At 39.9% G+C, this 21,589-nt stretch overlaps 5 protein-coding genes across 5 annotated transcripts; 2 read left to right on the top strand and 3 right to left on the bottom strand.

The window, feature by feature from the left end:
* The first annotated feature begins 369 nt into the window (after positions 1-369).
* Positions 370-3,337, top strand: LOC126610374 (exocyst complex component EXO70B1-like). Its single transcript, XM_050278434.1, has one exon. It carries the CDS (start codon positions 621-623, stop codon positions 3,066-3,068), a length of 2,448 nt encoding a protein of 815 aa, XP_050134391.1. The 5' UTR covers positions 370-620; the 3' UTR covers positions 3,069-3,337.
* An 893-nt stretch (positions 3,338-4,230) lies between these two features.
* Positions 4,231-5,328, bottom strand: LOC126609695 (uncharacterized). Its single transcript, XM_050277564.1, has 2 exons — positions 4,948-5,328; positions 4,231-4,784 (listed from the first exon to the last, which is right to left on the bottom strand). Exons 1-2 carry the CDS (start codon positions 5,144-5,146, stop codon positions 4,441-4,443), a joined length of 543 nt encoding a protein of 180 aa, XP_050133521.1. The 5' UTR covers positions 5,147-5,328; the 3' UTR covers positions 4,231-4,440.
* A 4,130-nt stretch (positions 5,329-9,458) lies between these two features.
* On the top strand, positions 9,459-12,252 carry LOC126610149 (GRAS family protein RAM1-like). The gene is made up of 2 exons (XM_050278131.1): positions 9,459-10,457; positions 11,131-12,252. Exons 1-2 carry the CDS (start codon positions 9,459-9,461, stop codon positions 12,250-12,252), a joined length of 2,121 nt encoding a protein of 706 aa, XP_050134088.1.
* Positions 12,253-13,701: 1,449 nt separating this feature from the next.
* On the bottom strand, positions 13,702-16,931 carry LOC126612442 (membrane-anchored ubiquitin-fold protein 4-like). The gene is made up of 4 exons (XM_050280847.1): positions 16,564-16,931; positions 16,179-16,388; positions 14,560-14,730; positions 13,702-14,044 (listed from the first exon to the last, which is right to left on the bottom strand). The coding sequence occupies exons 2-4, from the start codon at positions 16,306-16,308 to the stop codon at positions 13,989-13,991; spliced, it is 357 nt and encodes a 118-aa protein (XP_050136804.1). The 5' UTR covers positions 16,309-16,388; positions 16,564-16,931; the 3' UTR covers positions 13,702-13,988.
* Positions 16,932-19,738: 2,807 nt separating this feature from the next.
* LOC126611497 (glutaredoxin-C5-like) lies at positions 19,739-20,652 on the bottom strand. Its single transcript, XM_050279793.1, has 2 exons — positions 20,070-20,652; positions 19,739-19,863 (listed from the first exon to the last, which is right to left on the bottom strand). The coding sequence occupies exon 1, from the start codon at positions 20,487-20,489 to the stop codon at positions 20,109-20,111; it is 381 nt and encodes a 126-aa protein (XP_050135750.1). The 5' UTR covers positions 20,490-20,652; the 3' UTR covers positions 19,739-19,863; positions 20,070-20,108.
* Between the last annotated feature and the right edge of the window lie 937 nt (positions 20,653-21,589).

Genomic DNA, 21,589 nt, shown 5'->3' on the forward strand with positions numbered 1-21,589 from the left:
AAAGAGAGGAGTGAAGGGGAAAGACGGGGTGGGAATTGTATCTTCTCCGAGGCAGCCTCGGGATTCTACTGACCGGACAACACAGCTGTTGGATTTTGATAAAACGATTACAAACAGTGATCCATTTAAAAGTTATAATAATTGTAACCGTTAGATCATAATTCAACGATCCATATTGTCCAATCAGTAGGATCCCGAGGCTGCCTCGGAGAATATCCAATTCCGACGGGGCGACCACAAAAAGAATTTGCAACCACCAAAAGAGTCGAACAAACGCACGCCACAAAGCAATTTTAGCGCTCTCTTTTCCCTCCCTACACAGGAAACACCACGTCCGTACGTTCCCCTCTCTCGCGCCCTTTCTAACGACCGGTTCAATCCATCCCTTCACAAAACAAAACCAAATCAGAAATTCAAAAAACAAATAGGCAAATTGAAGTGATGGAGATGGAGAGAAAGAGAAGCGCAAATCAAGATTTTGGTTATTTCCTCCGACTCCGAGAACACAAACAAACGAACAAAATGAATCATTGATTCATCTCTTTCCTTCAAACCCTTCCCTCTCCTTCCATTGTAATCTCCAGTGAATTATTGATCCAAATATTCCCACAATTTGGAAAATGGAGAAGAACCTTCCGGACAAAGACGATCAGCCCAAACCCGACGCACCGCCACCGGACTCCTCCGCCGCCGCTACAATTCCAAAGCCTAATGACGATCCCAAGTCCACCACCACCACTGCTACTGCTACTACAAGTCCTGACGGCGATAATAAGTCCGCTGGCACTAAGCCAGACGATGACCAAAAGCCGTCTAATCCAACGGCTGAGGTTCAGGATGAGCAGAACTCCATTGCAAAGCTTGATGATCCAAATGTAAATAACGCCGAGACCAAAGTTTATCAAGGGAAGGAAGGTGATGACCCGGATTACGAGATAAAAAAGTTCAGCAGTATGAGGGTCAATAGTACCAGAGTGAAGGATTTTAAAGCTGAGAATGTTGAAGATCAGAACGATCCACTTCCGGTACTGGATGAAGATCCAGTTCCCGAACCCGAACCCGAACCCGAACCTGAACCTGAACCTGAACCGGAAGAGGAACCTAGCCTCGACAAGGTCTCGGAGGATCTCGACCACTGCATCTCGTCTCTGCCTGAAACCGAAAAACTTGAAAACGACGTCGTGGACGCCCTCAAGTTTCCGATTGAGCTTCCGAAGCTGGTGGGAAAGTTTTTGAATCTAGTTGAGGACGAGGTGGTGGCGAAACGCGACTCTGGCGACGCTAAGGTGAAATGGTGTCAGGAGCCTGAGAAGGACGCGTTGTTTCTGGATGCTCTTGATCGGATAGGGAGGCTGAGCAAGTACCTCTCTTTCCTCGGATTGAAATTCGAAGGGAGTCACGGCGCGTTGATCAACCACCTCGGAAGCATTCAGCACCGAGCGTTGCTGTATCTGGAAGAAGAATTCAGAATTCTTCTAGAAGAATCTAGAACCTGCACCGTCACTGACTCTGCATCCGGCGACCATAAGGACAATAAAGATCATAAGGACAGCGAAGAGCACAGTACTAAAGGCGGGAATAATAACAGCGGCAGTAATAAGCAACAGGATCATCAAGATCAGGAAAGCAGCGGCGGCGCATTGCCGGATCAGGCGGAGTCGGGAGGCGGCGGAGATGAATTACAGGCCGATCAGTTCCCTGGATATGCTCAAGAGGTAGCGAACAATCTGAACAAGATAGCCAAAGAGATGATATCCAGCGGATACGAAACGGAGTGTTGCGAGGTTTACATGATCTCGAGAAGGCACTTGTTCGATGAGACTCTGCACAAGTTGGGACTAGAGAAGCACAGCCTCGACGACATTCAGAAAATGCACTGGGAATCGCTCGAAAGAGAGATCGTGTCATGGGTGAAGGCCTTCAAGGAATGCACCACCGTATACTTCTCCGGCGAGCGGAAGTTCGTGGAGGCGGTGTTTGCTGACTACCCGTCCATCTCGTCGAGCCTGTTTAGCAATTTGACCAAGGGGGTGATGATACAGCTTCTCAATTTCGCGGAGGGGATTGCGATATCGAAGCGGTCGGCGGAGAAGCTGTTTAAGACGCTGGACATGTACGAGGCGTTGCGGGAGGTGATCCCCAAAATGGACAACTTGTTTCCGGCAGACTGCGTGAACGAGCTGAAGCACGAGACCTCTAATGTCCGGACCCGCCTCGGCGTGGCGGCGATATGCATTTTCTGTGATCTGGAGAACTCAATTAAGGCTGAGACGGGTAGAAACCCGGTTCCGGGAGGGGCGGTCCATCCGCTGACCCGATACACGATGAATTACCTGAGGTACGCGTGCGAGTACAAGGACACGCTCGAATTGGTTTTCAGAGAGCACTCGAAGATCGAACGCGCCGATTCGACGAGTCGGCCCGAACGCGGCGAGTACGAGGCAGGGGAGGGATCCGGGAACGCGAGTGACGACCAATCGCCGTTTTACTTGCAGCTGATGCGCGTGATGGACTTGCTGGACTCGAATCTCGAGACGAAAGCGAAGCTGTACAAGGACGTGGCTCTGAGCTCCATCTTCATGATGAACAACGGGCGATACATCTTGCAGAAAATCAAAGGGTCGGCAGAGATCAACTCGTGTATAGGCGAGACGTGGTACCGTCGGCGGTCGTCGGATCTGAGGCAGTACCACAAGAACTACCAGAGGGAGACGTGGGGCCGGCTGCTGCAGTGCCTGAGCCACGAAGGGCTGAGCGTGAACGGGAAGGTGGCGAAGCCGGTGTTGAAGGAGAGGTTCAAGAGCTTCAACGCCTTGTTCGATGAGATCCACAAGACGCAAAGCACGTGGGTGGTGAGCGACGAGCAGATGCAGTCGGAGTTGAGGGTGTCGATATCAGCGGTGGTGATTCCGGCGTACCGATCATTCTTGGGGCGGTTCTCGCAGGTTTTCGATGCGGGGAGGCAGACGGAGAAGTACGTAAAATTCCAGCCGGAAGATATAGAGACGTACATTGAGGAGCTATTTGATGGAAACCCCAACTCCTCCATATTCAAAAAGAAACCATAAATTACAACGAAAAGAAGGCCCTTAATAGCAGTAGCAAGCGCGAAGACGAAGAAGAAATTAATCGAGGATTAAAAGGAGCTTAGCCAAGTGTAACTAATTAATCATGTGATGATCATCAGATCCGGTGAAACGTCCAAAGCCCCCAGACCATTTCTGGAGTATCGAAATTCTTCATGTATTTTTTGTTTATTGATCCTGCCATTTTCTATGAACAGTACTCATCCCATTCATTCTTTAAACAAAACTCCTCAATTGATTTGTTTGTCTAATTACTTGCTCAGTTGCACAGCCCCCACAGGCTCACAGCCTAATTAACTAATTAATTAATTAATTTTGTACACCTGTCTTTTTATTTAACAAAGACAAATTACTGACAAAATAGGAAAAGATGGGACTGTTACAATCCGGATTCTCGTCGGATTTTCTTGACGAAGATCCGTAAATCATATTATTTCATTATACATTATACGGTCAAAAAATTATTTAAAATTATTTTATTTAAAATTAAATATAAACTATACTTTGATAATAACTGACGGAAACGATTCACGGACCGTTACGGACATGGCGTTGGGCCCTTGAATTCGGACCTACCAGTTTTTTTTATCCATGTGGTGGTGGGTGGCCTGACACCGGAGACCAAGTTCCTACAGCAACCCACGCAAATCAAGGTTTCGCGCAAGAGACGAAGGAGATGGGCTCTACCGCCTTGTGTTGCTTGAAAGATGCAGTGATTGAGAAAGAAATGGCTGCCAGCTACAGTGACTGAGGGGAGGCGCTGTGGAGGAAGGAGACACGGGCTATGCTAGGTTTTGGGTTCTCGGGTTTGTGAGATTTTGTTGAAATCATGTATCGGTGGGAAAGTCGACAATGGGTGATCTTAAATATAATTATCATACTTTAACTAATATCGACGTTTTTTTGTGATAAAATCTCACACCTGACAGATTTGATAAGTGATAAAATTAAAGATAGTATCGATATCGTTAGAATGATGTCTCTGGACCCGTAGATCTAAAAATATTTCAACAGATTTTACGGTGGACAGTGAACAGTGGTATGTCTCTGACACACTTCACCCAAACTTGTTTTTCTTTTTGGTTTTGGGTTCCCGGGTTAATTAATTAAATTTTGTTTTTCTAAAGACAAATCAAATTACACATTTCATAACTACAAAAATATATATTAACCAATCAATGAGGCTCCTTGCATCCAAAACTACACATGCATGAATATTCTTAACCCATTCCGGCTAGTACATCACAGAAACCATACAAGAAATGCAGAAAGGAAAAACGAAAGCCGATTCCATGGTACTGGTTTTTCTTTTGATTAAAATCGAGTTCCGAAAGCTGAAAACATGATTAAGTCTTTATTTTTTCTTCCCACACAATTTAACATCTCTCTTTGAAGGTCTGAAATTCAAAGCGTTTAGGCTGTAGATGCAGAGATTGGCCTGTTTCGATTTGACTGCTATTTCATTTGATGTGGATTTGTAACCAGGAACATTGCATGCAGAAGAAGAACTCCACATCAAGCTTGCCTGGCAGGAAGATACAATCGCTGAATCCTCTGCACATTTGATCCCCTCAACAGATGGGATTTCCAACTTGTACACCCCATATCTGTTTGTAGTTCTATTCACCGAGAACGATATGTGCTCTGAGGTTCTTGGCGAAACCGCTTGGAAGATGCAATCGATTTTTACTTCAGCACCTGTTAAAAAAAAAACAAAAAAGTTATGGTAGCGATTTTTGCAGTAAATAGTTTATTTTTTTTAACCATCTACGCTCTAAACTGAATATTTTACACAAGCACAAGAGGCTAAAAATGATGCATGCGTTCAAATAACGAATGACTAGTTAAGATTTAGCATCACCTGGTAGGAAGTAGCTGTGTTTGGAGAAGGTGTTGTTGTAGCAGATGTCACAGTAAACAAGGCCCATTACAATGATCTGGGAGTTACCTTTTGCTACTGCCTTTTTAGTGACTTTTGTTGCTGCTTCAACTCCTCCCAGAAACACTACTGACTGGAGGAAGAAGAAAGATGAAATGGCCACGAGAACTACTGGATTCATGGCGGTGACGGCGGAGGATCGGACGAGAGCTGCTAGGGTTTGGTTTTTCTGTGAATCGAGTTTGAGAGCATTATGACATTTTTGAAGATGATGAGTTTAATTGAATTGTATGGATAGCGAGGAAACTGAAGAGGGGAGTGTAGATGATTGAGATCCAACTGGGAAGCAAAAAGGTGGGGGAGGAATTTTTATCCTTTTCACTAGATAACATAGACATGTGAATGTCCTTTGGCAACATATGTAATTGGTGCGTAGGAGAGAGAGAGAGAGAGGGAGAGATTAGGGGGATATTGCTTTATTTGTTAAGGTCTAATTCCAAATTATCCAATGACAGAAGCTCATTCTTATTTATGCAATTATATACTAATTTTACAGTTGGATGCACATTGAAGAATGCTAGAGCATTCATCGAGTGATTCTCAAGCTTAGAGCGTAACGTACACATACATTGATGTATTCTGTTAGAGCACTTCCAGTGTTGGAAGGCCTCCCAGGTCAACTGCTTATTCAATCCCCTTCAATAAATAGTAACTGTTTTTAATGAACAGTAATTGTCTTTTGCATCTCCACCCTTAAACTGAATAACCATGGCAATATGTAATAAAATATTAATATTTTTTATTTTATAAAATAATAATAAAAAAATATTTGTAATTTCATATAGGATTTTTAATCAGTTTTGTTGAGACACGTATCATTAAATAAGAAATTACAAACCAAAGTATTTGAGAAAATATAAAATTGTGGTGCAAAGTGGAAGATAATGATAAGATATTTATAGAAAATTTAAATCATTTTTTTTTAATTTAAAAAAAAATCGGATTTTTTATTAATTTTTTACATTTTTTTATTATTTCTTTACATTTTTTATTAATTTTTTACTTTTTATTTAATTTTTTACATTTTTTTATTAATTTTATAATGTGACTGACGTCATGATATTAGCCTTGTATCAGCACCCTCATATGCTCCAGCCGATAATTCCTGCCTCCCCTCTCCCACGGAGCCGCCCTTAACCCAATTACCCGCATGTGCTGGAGCAAGGAAGGCTGGCTATTGGGTTTTTTTGGTCCCCTATCCATCAGGCTATACCCTTCGATGGACTTGCTCTTAGTTATGAAAATTGAAATTGTGTTATAGAGAAATGTGAAGCTTGCAGGGTTTCTAGTTAATATGAGCAGAGAGAGGGGGGACCACAAATTGTCAAAATGTGAGGTCAGGTCACACTGCAAGTTGTACTGTAGCTATGGGCTTAACAGATGCCCCCAATATAATTTCTCTTTCAATCCCCACATCCATCACAGGAGTCCAGATCCCCTTATGGGCCCCTTAGAACTCTTTTATCTCACAACTCTTCAGAGCACCACAAGTCTTTTGGGTCCTGGCCCAATCTATACAATTGGCATAAATCTGGCACCATTTTCTTTTTCTCAAAATTAAAGAGCTACAAATTGAGCTGACAATTATATCCTCTGATTAATTGATGTGGATTCTATTAGGCAAGGCTTTGACTTGGCCATACGTTTAGGCAGAATATAGTCCAAGCCAGCAGAGCTGTAAAATTGCCCTCTGCCTTACACTTATAGAATATGTCTATGGAAAAACTTTCATGCAACATGTGTTACTTATTTGCAATGTATATTCGCATTAATACGTGATATTGCAAATTAAAGACTCGTTGCATGTGACACATGCTGCATATGACGAGTCGACGCATGTACAAGTTTTTCTCGTGTAGTAGAGGTTAATTATATGGAATGGAACTAGCTAGGACTAGCCATTAATTGGTGAAGGTGTAGTCAGATGGCGGATGTACATTGGGACCAAGGTGGTCTTAGGACCACCTGAAATTCAGGAAATATACATGTAAATGTCTTATGAAAACCCTCCTAATGTTTGGTACGAGTCATTTTTGTGCTTACCAAGTTTTTTATGCAAGTTTTTCTTACCTTCCTGTACGAGTAGTGAAGAATTATAGTGAGCTGTGGTTGTAATGTCTATTAGGTATATCTTGATAGGTTGCATCAACGACACTTGACAAATCTTCTCTGTATTATTCATCATATTACTTCGGCATATGTCGATATCCATTGACATGTGCGTAACATGATTTGAATGACGATAACAAGCTCACCAAGTGTTCAATGAAATGCTTTAGTGAATAAACCTAAAAAAAAATTACGTCACGCTCTGTTTCTATTTAAAAAATTTGTAACACTGGACCCTTAAAGATCGAAATCTGGATCCACCCCAAGGTACAGCTGACTTATATGCATGTTTAATTATTAACTACATTGATTTGAATTATGTATTGAATTAAAGCAAGACTGCAAACAAAACGTATATTGATGATAATGATATAAAAATGATAAAAATGGAGGGAGACAGGGAGGAGTTTGCCGCCTTGAAAGGACAAAAGAGAGGAAAAGGGACGGAGAGTTGAGACAAGCACTTCATTCCTTTGGCAAATCCAAGGCTTAGGCGGCGCCACCGACGCCACATCCGACGACGGTGCCTATGCCCCCTTCTTGGCCTCTTTCTTCCTCCCCGCTCTCGCACGCGTCTTCCCATTTCTTAATTTAATTGCCTTAATTCCTACCCTTCTCCCTCTCAAATGAGAGATTTTTAAAATCAGTGTGACCGATATATAAGGTGGGACATAACGTATCACTATGCAAATTGTGGGATATGTGTACTAAAAAGTTAATAACTTAAAAAATAAAATTGCTTACCACTCATATTAAAATACGCAATGTACCATTTGTGTTTCCCGTCACAACTAAAAATTTCTCCTCTTAAATCCCTTTGTCTTTCTCTAACCTCCACACTTTCCCTTATTGGCAAGTTGGCAACCAAATACTATAATCTTATAGGTAAATTGCAAGTTTCTTTTTATGAACATGGAAAAATAGCGTATTTTGGAGTGGTTCAAGAGCTTTTGGGCACTTGGCTTCTACTCGGTTTTTAAGGACAAGTTTTATGCGTAAGTTCTCAGTAATTGACACCAAAATCTAATTTTACCATGTAACAAAATTAAAATTGTCTTATTGATCTTAATAATCTCAAAAGGGTAGACTAACGAGAACGTTGGTACCTACATTTTGACATGCAAATCATTCCATACTCCTTTTTTACAATTGGACCATTTCCTTGAGCCTCTAGCTACCCAAATTTTGTACCCATTTACCTCAAAAATTCTAAAGATAGTGAGAGAGACATATAATATGTCTTGGTATCTCTCTGTCAATGTCAATATCAATTTTTCAAGTTCTTTTCGCAATTGCGATGATTAAAAAGCCTTTTGTCCTTTTCTTTTTATTTTTTTTCCTGTTTTCCCCATTTTGTAATTCTCGTCCAACCAATTGCCAATCCCAAATTCACAACTAATGAAGAGTGAAAAATATTAATTAAATAAAATAACAAGAATATTTTTATTTGTTTTTGTTAAAAAATAATAATTTTAAGAAGATCTGTCACCATTATTCCAACCCTCCTTGTTCTCAGCTGGGCCGGCCCAAGAAAGGTGGGACCCGAACAAACTGAATTTGTCTCTTGTGCTCTCCATGGCCATAGCTAATGCTAGACTGCCAGCGAAGAGATTTTTCGATGTGACTGACACATAGAATGGTATATTACGTGTTATTATATAAATGATGAGATATGTGTGTTAAAATGTTAATAATTTAAAAAATAAAATTTCTCATCATTTACATAAAAACACGTGGTGTACCTGTATTCCCGTCATAATTAAAAATTTCTCGTGCTAGTGAACGTACAGTTAAATCAGGTACAAAAGATGACAAAATAATGCCCCTAGAAAACAACCATGCTTATTGCTCAGTACAATGGAGCTAAAATGGAGGTCGTGAAATCATGAAATCATAACCAACAAACACAAGCCATTCGTTTTAATATTTTTGTCCCTAAATCTCTTAACCCTTTCTTACACAAAATCTTGGGCCAACAGACAAATCCCAAGCCCTCCCTCCCTCCAAACAAATAAGTAGAGAGAAAAAAGAGTTTCTGCTTTTTCTCTATACCAAAACCAAACTCCTCCTCCATGCCTAGCTAATTAGTCTAAAAGCTCAATCACTACCTTAATGAGAGCTTATTAGCCACTCTAAACCCTAGTTAATTACTCTGACATCGTACATATATTTTTCATCAGTATTATTGGGTCGTGTCTCAGTTTTATTTTGGCTGATTATCCTTTCGAACCAACTATTAAATATCGCCTTGATAGTTCGCTGTTATTATTTGGGTGGTAGCCTGGTAGGTAGCTAGCTACAAGGATCAATTGGTATCAATCACCATGATGATCAATGCTCTTTCTGGGAGCATGGAGTCTGTCAAGAGTGAGAACTCATGCACCTCCGACCTCAAACCGCCGTCTCCGACGGAATCCACGACGATGTCTATGTCCATCTCAGAATGTAAGAAAACCACCACTCCTCCATCCTCAGAGCTGGATCAGCAAAGCAGCTTAACTCCGCTGAGCCTTAACTTTCCGACGCTCAAGTTCGAGCTAGACGATGTTGAAGTCCAATCTCCCGACCATTCCATCTGGGATTCTTTGTTCTCCGAACAATTCGATACAGATTTCATGGTCTTATCGCCCGTCCCAAACAACATGCCGAACTCGCCCCAAAACGGTGGTTCAGCAACTCATCAGAATTACAATTACAATTACAATTACGCTCAGTCCATGCAAGGGCAGAGCCTCTCGGGTTGCTCTCCCACTAGATTTTCGCCGCATCTCGGAGCGTTCAGCAGCACGCACAACCCTAAGGGCAAGGGACTCAGCCCGCTCCGTAGGGTTTTCAACTCTCCTGTCAACCAATACATGCAGCCCGCTGATCAGAACATGCAGTCACTCCCTGTTTCCATCGAAGACTTCTTGGACGATTATCAACGTGACGGATTCATAGTCGCCTACCCGACAACAACATCGTCCAAGATGTCAGGAAGCTCGTCGCAGTCTTACAATCATCACGATCATTTGCCAGCATCATCGACAGTTCCATCCGCCACGTTGGACTGCATGCCGATACATAACTCTTCGAGGTTTAGCAGATCGGAGAGCGAAGCGTCGTTGGTTACCGCTGGTAATTCTCAGCTGACCCAAGAGAGCAGCAGGGGAAGTGGCTATCAGCAGATGGGCGGTGCGCCACTTTCACAACAATTGCAACAAGAACGCATGCAAGAGAAGCAGCAACAGCCGCTGATGCAGCCGCACAAACACCACCAACACCAACACCAACAACAACAGAACCTGCATTACAATATGATGCCGCCTATGGCACATGAGCAGGTGAATTTTTCTATCTTAATCATTTAAATGTTGTACGTGCACCCATCTTACTTAATTGTTTGATATAAACAAGCAGAAGATTCATTATGGGTAAATTAACTTTGACTATACATATGGCCAAAAGAATACTTTTGAGTCTTGACTATATAGATCTTAGGGTCACCAAATTTTGCTAGTGTGGAATTTACTTAAATTTGAGGCCGAAATTCATATATTTAAAGAACAGGTAAGATATTTACCATGAGATTGTTGCCGAAAAAAAGATATGTACCATGAGATATTATATAATGTATACAAGTCGGTCAACATATTTGAGGACACAATTATTGCCGGAGAAGCTTTTGAGTATGGTATTGTCATATTATCATGCGTGATATTAGCAGTTTTAATGTTTTTAATATGTGAATTTATTCATTAAATGAAGACTTGTATTATAATATATGAATTAGTAATATTATGTGATCGTGTAAACTGTAAAAGCAGATCTGAGAAACAAATATATATTACTGTGGAACAAACTTCTTAACTTAATATTATTGATAAGATCACATATTGCCACGTCCTCAACTATTCAGCTGCTTTCACAATTAAATTATATGCAGCATTTTCCCATAATGTGTTCACAAATATGTCCTCTCATTAATTAATATTCCATGCACGAATGAATATGCAGGAACAAGATAGCGGGCTCCAACTGGTTCACCTCCTTCTTGCATGCGCCGAGGCGGTTGCAAAAGAAGACTACATGTTAGCAAGAAGGTACCTTCACCACCTGAACCGAGTGGTGACACCACTCGGCGATTCCATGCAGCGTGTCGCTTCTTGCTTCACAGAAGCTCTAAGCGCACGCTTGGCCGCCACTCTAACCACAACCCCTAGCAGTTCCGCCTCGAAACCCTTCTCTCCTTTCCCTCCAAACTCCTTTGAAATCCTCAAAATCTACCAAATAGTCTACCAAGCCTGCCCCTACATCAAATTCGCACACTTCACCGCCAACCAAGCCATCTTCGAGGCGTTCGAGTCCGAAGAACGTGTACACGTCATCGACCTAGATATTCTTCAAGGATATCAGTGGCCAGCTTTCATGCAGGCCTTGGCTGCCCGCCCAGGCGGGGCTCCCTTTCTACGAATAACCGGGGTGGGCCCCTGCATAGAGGGAGTGAAAGAGACAGGCCGGTGTTTGACCGAATTAGCCCTCTCTCTTCACGTCCCATTTGAGTTCCATGCAGTTGGGGAGCAACTTGAAGATCTCAAGCCACACATGTTTAACCGGAGGATTGGCGAAGCGCTGGCTGTGAACACCGTTAACCGACTCCACCGAGTTTCGGTCAATTGCCTAGGGAACTTGCTAGCCATGATCCGTGACCAAGCACCCAACATTGTGACATTGGTGGAACAAGAAGCAAGTCATAACGGGCCCTACTTTTTGGGTAGGTTTCTCGAGGCTTTACATTACTACTCGGCGATTTTTGACTCGTTGGACGCGACATTCCCACCGGACTCTGCACAGAGGGCGAAGGTGGAGCAGTACATATTTGCGCCGGAGATACGCAACATCGTGGCTTGTGAAGGGGTGGAGCGGACGGAGAGGCACGAGAGGTTGGAGAAGTGGAGGAAGGTGATGGAGAGTAAAGGGTTCAAGAGCGTGCCGCTGAGCGCGAACGCGGTGACTCAGTCGAAGATATTGCTAGGGTTGTATTCTTGCGACGGGTATAGGATGACGGAAGACAAAGGTTGCTTGCTCTTGGGGTGGCAAGACAGGTCTATTATGGCTGCTTCTGCATGGAGATGCTGATTTTTTTGCTTTTACGTACACGTACGTGCCTGCTAATTTGTTTTTCTTTCTAAATTGGATCAGATTTCCTTTTTTTAGATAATATTATTTGTCTAATTAAGAAAATCCATGCAAAAAATCCAAAGAAGAAGAAGGTTAGAGAAAACAACGAAAAGGGTTGATTTTGTTTGCTGGGTAGAGAATGATATCTTAAGAATATAAAGTCAATATTGATTGATTCCATTAACTTATTTATGTATACAATATTATTATTTCTGTTGATTAATGAGGATAAAATTAAATAATTGTTTGATTAATTTTGTTTGTTGCTCAATACAGGCTCGAGTCGAGTATCTGATTTTCGTCCAGCATTGTGTCGTAACCACTGGACTAGAGATCTGATAATATAACAATTGGTGGTATGGTGCGTTCAGGAAGGGATTTTATTACAACCAATGTTAGGCAGATCAATTTATAGATTAAATTTATAAATTATGTGATGTGTCACTAATATAAGATGAAAACGTTAATTAACGCTTAAGTAATAGTCTAATCATCAACAATCACGTCATATAGCTTACAAAATTTAATCTAAATAGTTGGTCAACCTAACATTACCTTTCTATTATTCATTTCGTATAATATTTGGTATAAACAATGCAAAGCATACTAAATTATCAAATTAATTATTTATCCCTAACTTGTTCACTATATTAGCTAGCCGGATAATCCACTACATCTGTCACACTCAAACAAGAATGTGCAAAACTTATTTAAATTGGAGGCAAAATAGTCTTGTTTTTTCCCTCAACTATATTCTTTTCCCCACCGTCGTACATTGTTTACCTATATAATATTTGGAGTTACAAATAGGTTTATATGGATGTTGCTATCCACACTCTCCTTTTTATCTCTTATATACTCTCTCAATTTTCGGTCGTTAGATCAAATGAATTGAAAAATATTAAAGGACATAAATTAACAAGGAATGTGTGAAAGGTAAAATTAGGTGTGGATAGCACCACCTTATAGTATTACTATTAGGGTAGCCACGCCTTATTTTAGTTATATACGCTTTGCTTAGTCTTACATGCACACATTTAGGGTCGATACATATTTCTATTAAATTAAGTGGTCAAAAACTGTTGAATCAAATATACGTCAACACTGAATGCTTGTAAGTATTCATAAAAGATTGAGAGCATAGTTCAAGTTCTTGGCATGCCTCAAATTTGCGACCAAGACCTGTTCCTTATCAGTCGGCAGCATTGCAGTATTTGCCCAACCGACCAATAATTGCTGCATAAACCATCTGTAAACATTGCTTCCACTTGTAAGAAAGCATAAAAGAATCGAATTTGCACAGCCTTCTTTTGCACCAGCAAATGTATAACATACGGAAAACAGCGATCGGATCGACCGACAAGTATCGCATCACATTGCCAATGCACCGCACCATTCCAATAGGAATTGAAGTCTAAACAGAGAGACCATTCGATTCACATAAGCTTTGTAATGATTTCGTAAAATATAGATACTAAAGCTATAAAAATACACCAATCACGCACCCGTTTTTATAAAACACAAAGTACTTCACTAAAATGCACCGTTACACAGGAATTCCCTCCAACAAACACGTGCCAATGGGGGATTGGACTGTGGTACAAATTATTTTCTCTCCAGCTACTTTTTTCCACGTTCCAGCAGACCTCAGCCACCCCAAGGCAGCCTCAAAGTCTTCACCATGACTCGCCGCCTTACAATATTGAACATGAACACATGTTTTTCCTTGGGACCTCATCAACCTTCTTCTCTGTTCATGAAAAGAGAAACAAACTAACATTCAGCAAATGAAGCTGATATCAACATATCTGTAATGCGCGTCACATGTTACACAAGAGTCAACCTTTAACACATAATTGATCTCAGGCTGAAATAAACTAGAATTCTAGCACCATCATAATATATCAAAGAAAATGGAATCATAAGTTTTCTGCATGATGTTGAGCAAGGATAATCCTCTAAGGTTCCCATGATTGCCTGAAAAAGAATTAGCAATGAGACTAGTTGATACTACCCATGCTTTGGTAGTGCCGAGGAAAACAAAAGTCCACTTCAAGTTTATCGCATTAAATAAGATCAAGGGAAGTAGGAAGTGCCGCTAGCCAGTGACAGACCAGCCATGAACAGGGAAGAAAAAAAATATTGGCTGCTAGCTTAAGTCGTGTGATAGTAAGAAATCTGACCAAACAGGCATAAACAGGTACGCAAAGTACCAATTTCACATCAAAATAGATATCACATTAAACAATCTAAGATGAAAACTACCTGTTTTTGGTTTTGCTATAGCAGGCCGAACAACAACATGCATGGTGATAATCCCGCTTGGAAGCTCTCCAAATGGTGCTCTACACTGGGCAACAGTCTTGTTGTTTTCCAAAATCTTCCCAGCATTTATCAATTTTATGTCGTTTGCTCCTTTTGGTGCAATCTTTTTATCTAATATCATGGCATTTAAATAATTTTAGAAAATAAAAATGATGAGCAGATTAAAGTTAAGGAGCACAAGAAAATGATAAAAAGAAGAAAAAAGGGACAAGTGTAATGTAAAAAAGGTTCCTCCTCAATCCTGCTCGAAATAGTTCACTATCTGAAAGCCATAAGGTAGCAGAATTTGTAACATCTTAACATCAGAGAGAAACTTCTTAGCAAATTTTGAAAAAAGAAAAAATGTTGCTATAAGATTTTGAACACCATATTTTAGAGATTCATCCACCTTGGTGTGGTATAGGCTTATTAGACTGAGGAGATAACTTTTACAAGATAACCATCGAGATATTTTCACAAACAGCATGGTTAAACATTTAAAGTTCATGTGTGCGAGGAATGCCGAAGTGAAATGCAGACAAGTCCACTACCGCCTCAAACCACCTACTGGTACTAGAACGAAGCAACAAGAAAAGGCACACCAATAATAACTATAAGTTTGGTTTACATACTAAACTAGTAACATAAAGGATCCCAGAGCATGTCTTTTAGTTGCATAGATCTCAGGTATCCTAAAGAAAGACAGCGAGTACAAATGGACATAATACAGAATTAAACAGATCCTTATCACAAATTGTCAAAATAAGCCCAAAAGAAACATTGCCTTCATAAGCATGAAGATCATGAGAAGTTGCACACTCGTGATCTGATCACTTTTGTAGAAAAGTCTGTCGGACTAATTATTCGGCCAAACAGAGATGTCATGCAGAATAATCCTATAAAAGTGGTTTTCACAGGCACCATTATATGGGTCCACCGTTTGGCGGTGGGTTCTACCTGCTAAAAAATGCTCCTATTTCAAAATAATTCAAACAGATCCTTCCATTCATATCTTCTTCTTCACATAAAAGTAACTTCTTTGGTCTACAAGAAACAAATCACTAGCTTTCCAATCATTAATATCTTATCTTGGACCTTTATATTATCCCTTCCCACATGCCTAAAAAGAAAGCGAGCGGTACTGTGGCAATCCATTTCCGAAGTTTGAACACAGCGTTTCCATGGTTACGTGAAATCCATATTTAAATAAAATCTGAATACCAGAACGGCTGAAATGCAAAACACCTGAAACAAAGAAGTTACCAGAAACTACAGAAGTATTTTTGTTCAACTTCTAACACCGCATATTTCAAGAGTGCTTAACAGCACTCAATCCCTTCTGTTGGGTTTAATCTTAAAAAAAATTACGAAAACTTCAGCAAAATCTGCAGATGAAAAAGGTTGGTCTCTAATAAATTCCCATTCCATGACCGAGAAATATCCAAATGATGAAACTTTTGCATTCTGGTCATCGACAAACAACGAAAATTCAATAAACATTACATCCATGAAAGTGGCATTCACTACTTAAAAATAAAAACTCGCAAAAAATCATCAAACGGAAAGTGGAGGTCACTGACCTTTTGGCCACTCGGCCACGATTCTCTCCTTGAGCATTGCCACGGTGGACGCAGGCGAGTAGCGGAACGGGCCGATATCCGATCCATCATACAGACGGAACTTGAGCTCCACCAGGTCCTCCTCCGGCATTTGAAAAAAGCTCAAACTTTCCACACCAATTCAACCCACTCAACACCAAAACGCTTCCACTCCAATACTCTGTTTACTTCCTGACCACCAAAAAAAAAAAATAAACACCCAATTTAATCACAATTTTGATAATCCCCCAATAATTAGCTCATTTTATCAATGCACTGGAGCTGGTTAATTCTTCATTTCAAGAAATAAAAAAGAGATAAAATGGCCAAATAATTCCACAACTATCGGAGTAATCAGGAAACATACCAGAAGGAAGACAAGGATCGGGCAGAGGGGAGAGCTTTGTTGCTTTTGCCCTTTGCGTGTCTGATTAGGGTTTTAGGCGAGGAGAAAACCCTAAGACGCGATCTTGCTTCTTTTGGATATTTTCTCCAGCAGAAATAGTAGAAAAATAATTCAAATTGTTTTATTCGGGAAGCAATTGCCTTCTATTTTTCTAATTTTCTCGGGACGAAAGGAACATTTAACCCAAAAATAGAAAAGAAAAAAGTGAGATTTGGATTTCGAATGCTGTCAGTGAGTAAATAGTATCTGGGTTTTTTTTGTGAGTAAAAGTAGACCCTGTAAGAACGAGAGAATCTGGGTCCTCTGTTTCGGGGACACTCGCAGTAATCCCAACGATTGAGTGAAAAGAAATTTTTAGTTGTGACCGGATCATTAATTGTCGGATGAAGAGTGAATGGCGGAAGTTGGGAGTAGGAAGGGTCGCCTCACTTTCTGGGTCCCTTCACATTGACCAGAATTTAGAGGGGAGGTTAACTCGCGGGCAAATCTAGGTGTTATATTTATAGAAAGTTAAGATAAATAGTCATTTAGAGCCGTTATACCACATAGAGATGTTAAAAAAATAAATGTTAAATATTAATTTAATGATTTCCGTGATAATGTCAATTTTTTTTTTTCAAACTCTTTTTTTATTTGTTACAAATGACATTTGTAAGACTCATCTTTAAAAAGAAATCAATTGAAGTAAGTTTTCAAGATCTATTATTGGTGTAGGATTGACATCACTTTTCTCATATGTCAAATTTTGTAACAGAAAATTTATATGTCAATTCAAGTAGGATTGACATATATGTTAGAGTTTCTTCCTTAAATTTGATTGCAAGACATTCCATAACTTGACATCTCCTTTGGAGATGGTGTTAGCTAGCTTGTTGAAGTTTTATTTTTCTATATTTTTTGTTAAGGTAGCCAAAGGGCCTTATTTAACTAGGCTGTTAAAAATGCTCTTAAAAAAGGGGACCAGCTGGCGGCGAAACCACGATATTCTACTATTTTGAAAGCCGAAAAGACTTACATAGACATTTCAACCTTCTTCTAATCATTATTGTGTGATTCAATAATGTTAAGAATTCAACTGAGAGTGAACTTTGTGTAATACGGTCCAAGAATTTGTTGCAACCACTGAACCACCCGTAGTAATTGTTGTTAGAGATGCTATTAATATAGAGACTTCATCCGCCAAAAATTAACACTTAGATAGGTGTGTGAAAGTTGTTAGTTCCTACAAGACGTTAGGACACTAATCCAAGAAAGATATCATATGCTTCAGGCTGATCCACTAAAAATTTAGTATAATTTCCCAATAACATCCGCCCAACCCAACTCTATGTTAACCCAAAATATTAACGTAGAGGGTCCAGCCATACATGCACTTCGGGCCCGCTCGTCCAAAACACAGCCCGAACCACAAGACATTGCACGTGGGCTCCACTCTCTTCCTCTTTTTTTTAAAGAAAAACTAATTTAAAATGTTTGAAAACTTTGAGTTTTAACGAACGAAATAAAGGGTAAAGTAAATAGTACCATGTTTGACTTTTTAATATAAAAATGTGATTTTTCTTTAAAGTGAATAGTACCATGGATTTTCGTTAAAACTCCCATTTTTTTAATGGCTGGAATATGACCATTTCCTCTTCGGATTCCTTCCATCCAAACCCTTCAATCTTGTTCTTCAGCCGAACATCAAAACGGTTAGGAGTTAACTAACTTTTTCATGTTCTTCTTTTTCTCCCATTTTCTCTCTCTATTTGACTCTCTTCTATCTCTATCTGAGAGGACTTGGTTTCCACTTTAGGCAACCGAAGGTCAGAATACGATAGGGGGAGCGTGGTTGGGCGGCACTTGGAGCAAGCACTCATTAGAGAACACAGAGAATTCCAACCCGTAATAACTAGGTTTAGTGTTACAAAAGTATTGTTGATAAATTCTTTAATAAAAGAGTTTATTATCGTACATGGCTTTTTTTATATTAGAGAATATATCGGTTATGTAAGGCAAATTTTATACAAAGTTGATATATATCGCTTTTAAGGTAACAAAAAAGCACAAATTATAATTTAGCATCATCACAACATCGGGTGTCGATATTCTAGTACATTGAAACCTTTTTTCTAAGTACTAACTATGTCAACTTTATACATCTATACATAGCATCACCCTTGTACCATTTTTCGGTCGTAATATGATAAATTTCATGTCACTGACGCATACTTTACTAGCAACAAGAAGATGCAGCACGTGTCATGCCTAAAAGCTTGTCCAGTCACAACGCCGACGCACATCTAAATTAAACATAGACCATCATTTGACTCCTGTCCTGCGTGATGGGATTTGACTATGTTGTTGTACGACGTGGCCGCAAGGGTTCCGATGTTGTAGCGGGACCTATAACACATAACGGAAAAGACTTGAGCCTACCATCCATCCGTCATCTCCGCTGAAAAGTTTTCCGATCCAATGAGTTGGCCAGTCAAAGCTTGATCATGAACTGTCAACGTCTGGTGACTGCCACAGTGGAGTTAGGTCCCAACTTCCCAACCCACAGCAAGAATAACGAAGTAGACCAAACTTGCAACTTTTCCGGCGCAAGCCCCCGAGATATGTAGCAGTGGCCGAGTGCTCGACCATTAATCTGTGTGGTTCTTTTAGTTAAAAATTTGCGTGTAACCGACTGCTTTTTAGTGACAAATTATATCCGGCAACTTTAAGTACACCGATGTAATAGCGGAGTTATTCAATGTAACATATTAGGGCAGATTTTCCGATTTGCGGGATAGAGAGAGACTAACTGAGTGAAAGAAACAACACGGCTTGTTATACAGTGGAATATCTACAGTTTTAAGCTTTAACTTCAGCGTTTTAAACTAGGTGAAGAAACAGTGACGCACCGGCGGCACTGTTTTATGCTTAAAACGACGCCGTTCCTGTAGGTCCCACACTTAAGACAGAATATCCAAAAGCTTGTCTTTTGTTTGCTGGCCTTTCTCTTCTACATAATCTTAATCTTCTTTGACAATTTACATGTATGGGTATGGCAAGTAAATACATCGAACTAAGCCTAAAAATGTAATAATATGGTTAATTAGCTCTGCAAAAATGCAAATAAATTCGGAGACAAATACAAGAGTTGTGGAGATTAAAGTAAGAAATTAACTCTTTTTTTTTTCTTTTCATTTTTGTATGCAGAGGAGGGAGCAATTACATCTCTGAACGCCCGCAGTAAAAGCCCGAAGACAGTCTAACACACTCATATCATATGACCTAGAGAGCAACACAAAACAATTAAAAAAAAATTAAAGGAAACCCAGATGAGAAATTAAACTCGCTAATTAAGTGACATTAGTGATTAATTAGTGTCCAAAACGGAGGTGGACTCACAAAAGCCACTCCTCGTCCTCTGCCTGCCCGCCCTATGTAATTAAGTAATTAAGTAGTACTTCATACTTTTGTTTTCTCTTCTTTCTTACCACAAAAACTATTTGAAGACAGAAGAGGTCGAACGAATCTCAGAGCCAGAGAGCCCCGGCCTCTTTGAGAAGAGGGACAAGAGTGCCGTTGATATGAGAGGCCATCACTCTGTCCATTGCGCCAACGAGCTTGCCACCGATGAAGACGACGGGGACGGCGGAGGAGGTCCCCAGCAACCTCGTCAACGCCTTCTCCAAGTCCTTGCCTCTGGGGTCCTCGTCCAGCTCGTACACAGTAGGATTGACGCCCATGCCACAGAAGAGGCGCTTAATGGCGTGGCACATGCAGCAGCTGCTTATGCTGAATATCACCACCGCGCTCTCCGACGCCATCCGCTCTATGCGCTCCATCGGGTCCCCCATGCCCATGGTGGTTCTTGTGGGCATGTAGGAGCCCCATGACTCGGTCTGGTAGTGCATTGTGCTAGCTTAAGTTAAATGTTAAGTTGGGCTTGTGTTGAAGTGAAGTGTAACTGGCTAGAAAAGCGGCTTTTTTGTTAAGTACTTGAGAGATCAGGTGAGAAGTAGTATGAGAAAGTAGTGAGATTTTGGTGAGGCACAGAGGAGAAGAGAGGGTCTGTACTTATAGGCCTATCGGTTCAACTTTTAATTATTTAGGGTTTGTGTTTGTTCTTTTCCGTTATATTTTATTTATTTAATGGGTATTCTTGGAATAAAAAAAATAGTGGGTCTATATGTATTGTAGTGGTCACTGGTCAGCGCATGCAAGAGAGAATAAGAGAAGAGGGGGAGATCTTTTCCTTAGAGATCAAAATTTTAAATTAAAATTTGTAAATTAAATAATGTGATTGTCAATGATCAAGGTCTAAAATATCGATATTATCCTGATATTTTCATCGAAATTTTCATGTTTTTTTTAGTACCGATATTTCCAATTTCATCGATATTTTAGACCTTGATAGGAATTCTATGTGGTACTAAGTCACTCATGTATCTTACCATGCAATGTATGAAGTGTAAAATATTGTACTAATTCATTACATATAAATGATTATGGTGTGTTTAAACTTCTTTCATTAATTACTACATATTTTCTACACTCACAATGTTTGCCAACTCGCTATATAATCAACTTAAATCAGTTAAATTCATCATGCAATGCATTTCCTTCCAATTTTTTTGTGATAAGTAATAGATAATTGACTAAATAAACATCTTGCAAAGTTTCAATAAAAATTTCCAAGTTTTTCTTACAATTTCCGTGGTTTTTATTTAATTTTTATCGATATCGATAATATCCCGATATTTCCATCGAAATTTCTGTGTTTTTGGACTACCGATATTTCCGATATCATCGATATTTTATACCTTGTCAATGATTAATTTATTATTTAAGTGTTGATTAATATGTTTATTTTCAGTTAATAACACATTATTTAGTTTACAAATTTAATATAAAATTTTGATCTCATAATCTTATCCCTTTATCAAGGAAGAAAATATCGGTGATATCGGAAATATCGGTAGTCCGAAAACACGGAAATATCGATGGAAATATC

The sequence above is a fragment of the Malus sylvestris genome, chromosome 17 (genome assembly GCF_916048215.2).
Source record: "Malus sylvestris chromosome 17, drMalSylv7.2, whole genome shotgun sequence".
NCBI lineage: Eukaryota > Viridiplantae > Streptophyta > Magnoliopsida > Rosales > Rosaceae > Malus > Malus sylvestris.

What these genes read in the sequence shown, in the direction of transcription:
- LOC126610374 (XM_050278434.1), top strand. Translation starts at nt 621, where the DNA reads ATGGAGAAGAACCTTCCGGACAAAGACGATCAGCCCAAACCCGACGCA.
- LOC126609695 (XM_050277564.1), bottom strand. Translation starts at nt 5,146, where the DNA reads ATGAATCCAGTAGTTCTCGTGGCCATTTCATCTTTCTTCTTCCTCCAG. An exon ending in ACACAGCTACTTCCTACCAG is followed by an intron (nt 4,785 to 4,947) that starts GTGATGCTAAAT and finishes TTTTTTTAACAG; the next exon opens with GTGCTGAAGTAAAAATCGAT.
- LOC126610149 (XM_050278131.1), top strand. Translation starts at nt 9,459, where the DNA reads ATGATGATCAATGCTCTTTCTGGGAGCATGGAGTCTGTCAAGAGTGAG. An exon ending in CGCCTATGGCACATGAGCAG is followed by an intron (nt 10,458 to 11,130) that starts GTGAATTTTTCT and finishes ATGAATATGCAG; the next exon opens with GAACAAGATAGCGGGCTCCA.
- LOC126612442 (XM_050280847.1), bottom strand. Translation starts at nt 16,308, where the DNA reads ATGCCGGAGGAGGACCTGGTGGAGCTCAAGTTCCGTCTGTATGATGGA. An exon ending in CGTGGCCGAGTGGCCAAAAG is followed by an intron (nt 14,731 to 16,178) that starts GTCAGTGACCTC and finishes CCATGATATTAG; the next exon opens with ATAAAAAGATTGCACCAAAA. An exon ending in TATAGCAAAACCAAAAACAG is followed by an intron (nt 14,045 to 14,559) that starts GTAGTTTTCATC and finishes TTTCATGAACAG; the next exon opens with AGAAGAAGGTTGATGAGGTC.
- LOC126611497 (XM_050279793.1), bottom strand. Translation starts at nt 20,489, where the DNA reads ATGCACTACCAGACCGAGTCATGGGGCTCCTACATGCCCACAAGAACC.